Source organism: Trachymyrmex septentrionalis, unplaced genomic scaffold (genome assembly GCF_001594115.1).
Source record: "Trachymyrmex septentrionalis isolate Tsep2-gDNA-1 unplaced genomic scaffold, Tsep1.0 scaffold40, whole genome shotgun sequence".
NCBI lineage: Eukaryota > Metazoa > Arthropoda > Insecta > Hymenoptera > Formicidae > Trachymyrmex > Trachymyrmex septentrionalis.
The window spans coordinates 3,380,357-3,381,581 of NW_017305569.1; the positions used below are offsets into that span (position 1 = coordinate 3,380,357).

General features: G+C 28.5%; 2 protein-coding genes across 2 annotated transcripts in view; both read right to left on the bottom strand.

Annotated features, from left to right (window-relative positions):
* LOC108751058 overlaps nucleotides 1-925 on the bottom strand; it is a 30,904-nt gene extending 29,979 nt beyond the window's left edge. The window contains exon 1 of the mRNA XM_018490999.1: nucleotides 827-925. The gene's annotated coding sequence lies outside the window, so the exon portion shown is untranslated. The remainder of the gene's footprint in view (nucleotides 1-826) is intronic.
* The window catches only part of LOC108750969, a 55,824-nt gene continuing 55,035 nt past the window's right edge, over nucleotides 437-1,225 (bottom strand). The window contains exons 4-5 of the mRNA XM_018490851.1: nucleotides 827-937; nucleotides 437-453 (exon numbers count right to left, since the gene is read on the bottom strand). Of these exons, the coding sequence (XP_018346353.1) occupies nucleotides 437-453; nucleotides 827-937 (128 nt within the window). The remainder of the gene's footprint in view (nucleotides 454-826; nucleotides 938-1,225) is intronic.

Here is a 1,225-nt window from a genome sequence, read left to right on the forward strand (position 1 = left end):
GGAGAGAGAGAGAGAGAATAGCGCTCTCTAACTTAGGATAAAAAGAATCAAAAGTGTGCTTTTCTTATGCTCACGAGAGTATTAATATTGTTCAGTGCGCGCGGTCAACTATAAAATTTCTTGTAATATTTAAGAAACGCATTTTTGTTTATCTAATCAATAATATATTCTCTAAATTTTTTGGAAATTTCACTCCAAGAGAGTGAAGATGCAGCCATATTTTTTGGAGAAGAGTAAAAATATTTCACAAAGATGATTGACAATTTTCATTCTTTTTGATACAAGATTTTATTTATCAAAAATCATTTATTTTCATTATTACAATTTTTTGCGTACAATGGTCCCCGATTAAAAACGCAATTTTCCATTAGAAACAAAAATGCAACGCACATTATTTGAAACTAGGTCGAAACCAAAATTGAGAATGCATATATTCCTAGCAATGTAGCAACACTGCAATTTATAAAGTGATACAATAGCATTGTTAAACTAAATAGAATAATCCGCTTTCACCAAAAATTGAAAACTTTTATTACACTTACAATCATCTAATTTTACATTTATAGTTTTATACTATTGTTTAAAATTTCATAAATAATAATGTATAAAAAATATTTGAATTGCAAAAAACAATATATATGGTTACGAGCCATTTAAAAAAAAAATAATTAAAGTTTTAAAAACACCGTATTATATAGTTCTATTCGTACATCACTGTTATACGTAACGTTAATATCAGACTAACTTGCAATTTTATGGATTCACGTATGATTTTTTTAAATAAAATTATTTAATCCGTAAATGGAAACGTGATTTGTTGACTCACCCCGCTTTACGTCCCGCCACGTGTTCGTGATTTCGCCGAATCTGCCCAGTCCGTTTGGTGTCCGTCCATATATTCCTCTCACATCGTTCAGAGGTTCGGTTTTTCTCGACCCTACAACAATAACAATTGTCAATTTTTATTGACATGCGTCCATAATCATCTATTTTTTACAGTATTATTTATATAATATCTTAATTAAAACCTTTGAGGATTTATAATTAAATTGTAACAAAAAGAAATTTTCTTTCAAATATAAAATGCAGGATATAATTAAGCACTGTACGTGCGCGAATACGAAGAAAACATGGTTAAATTTAGAATTTGCAAAATTTATATATGAGTTGACCTCAGCGATTAATTCTTTAAAGTCTGATTTTTTTTTAATACAACGTACATTAT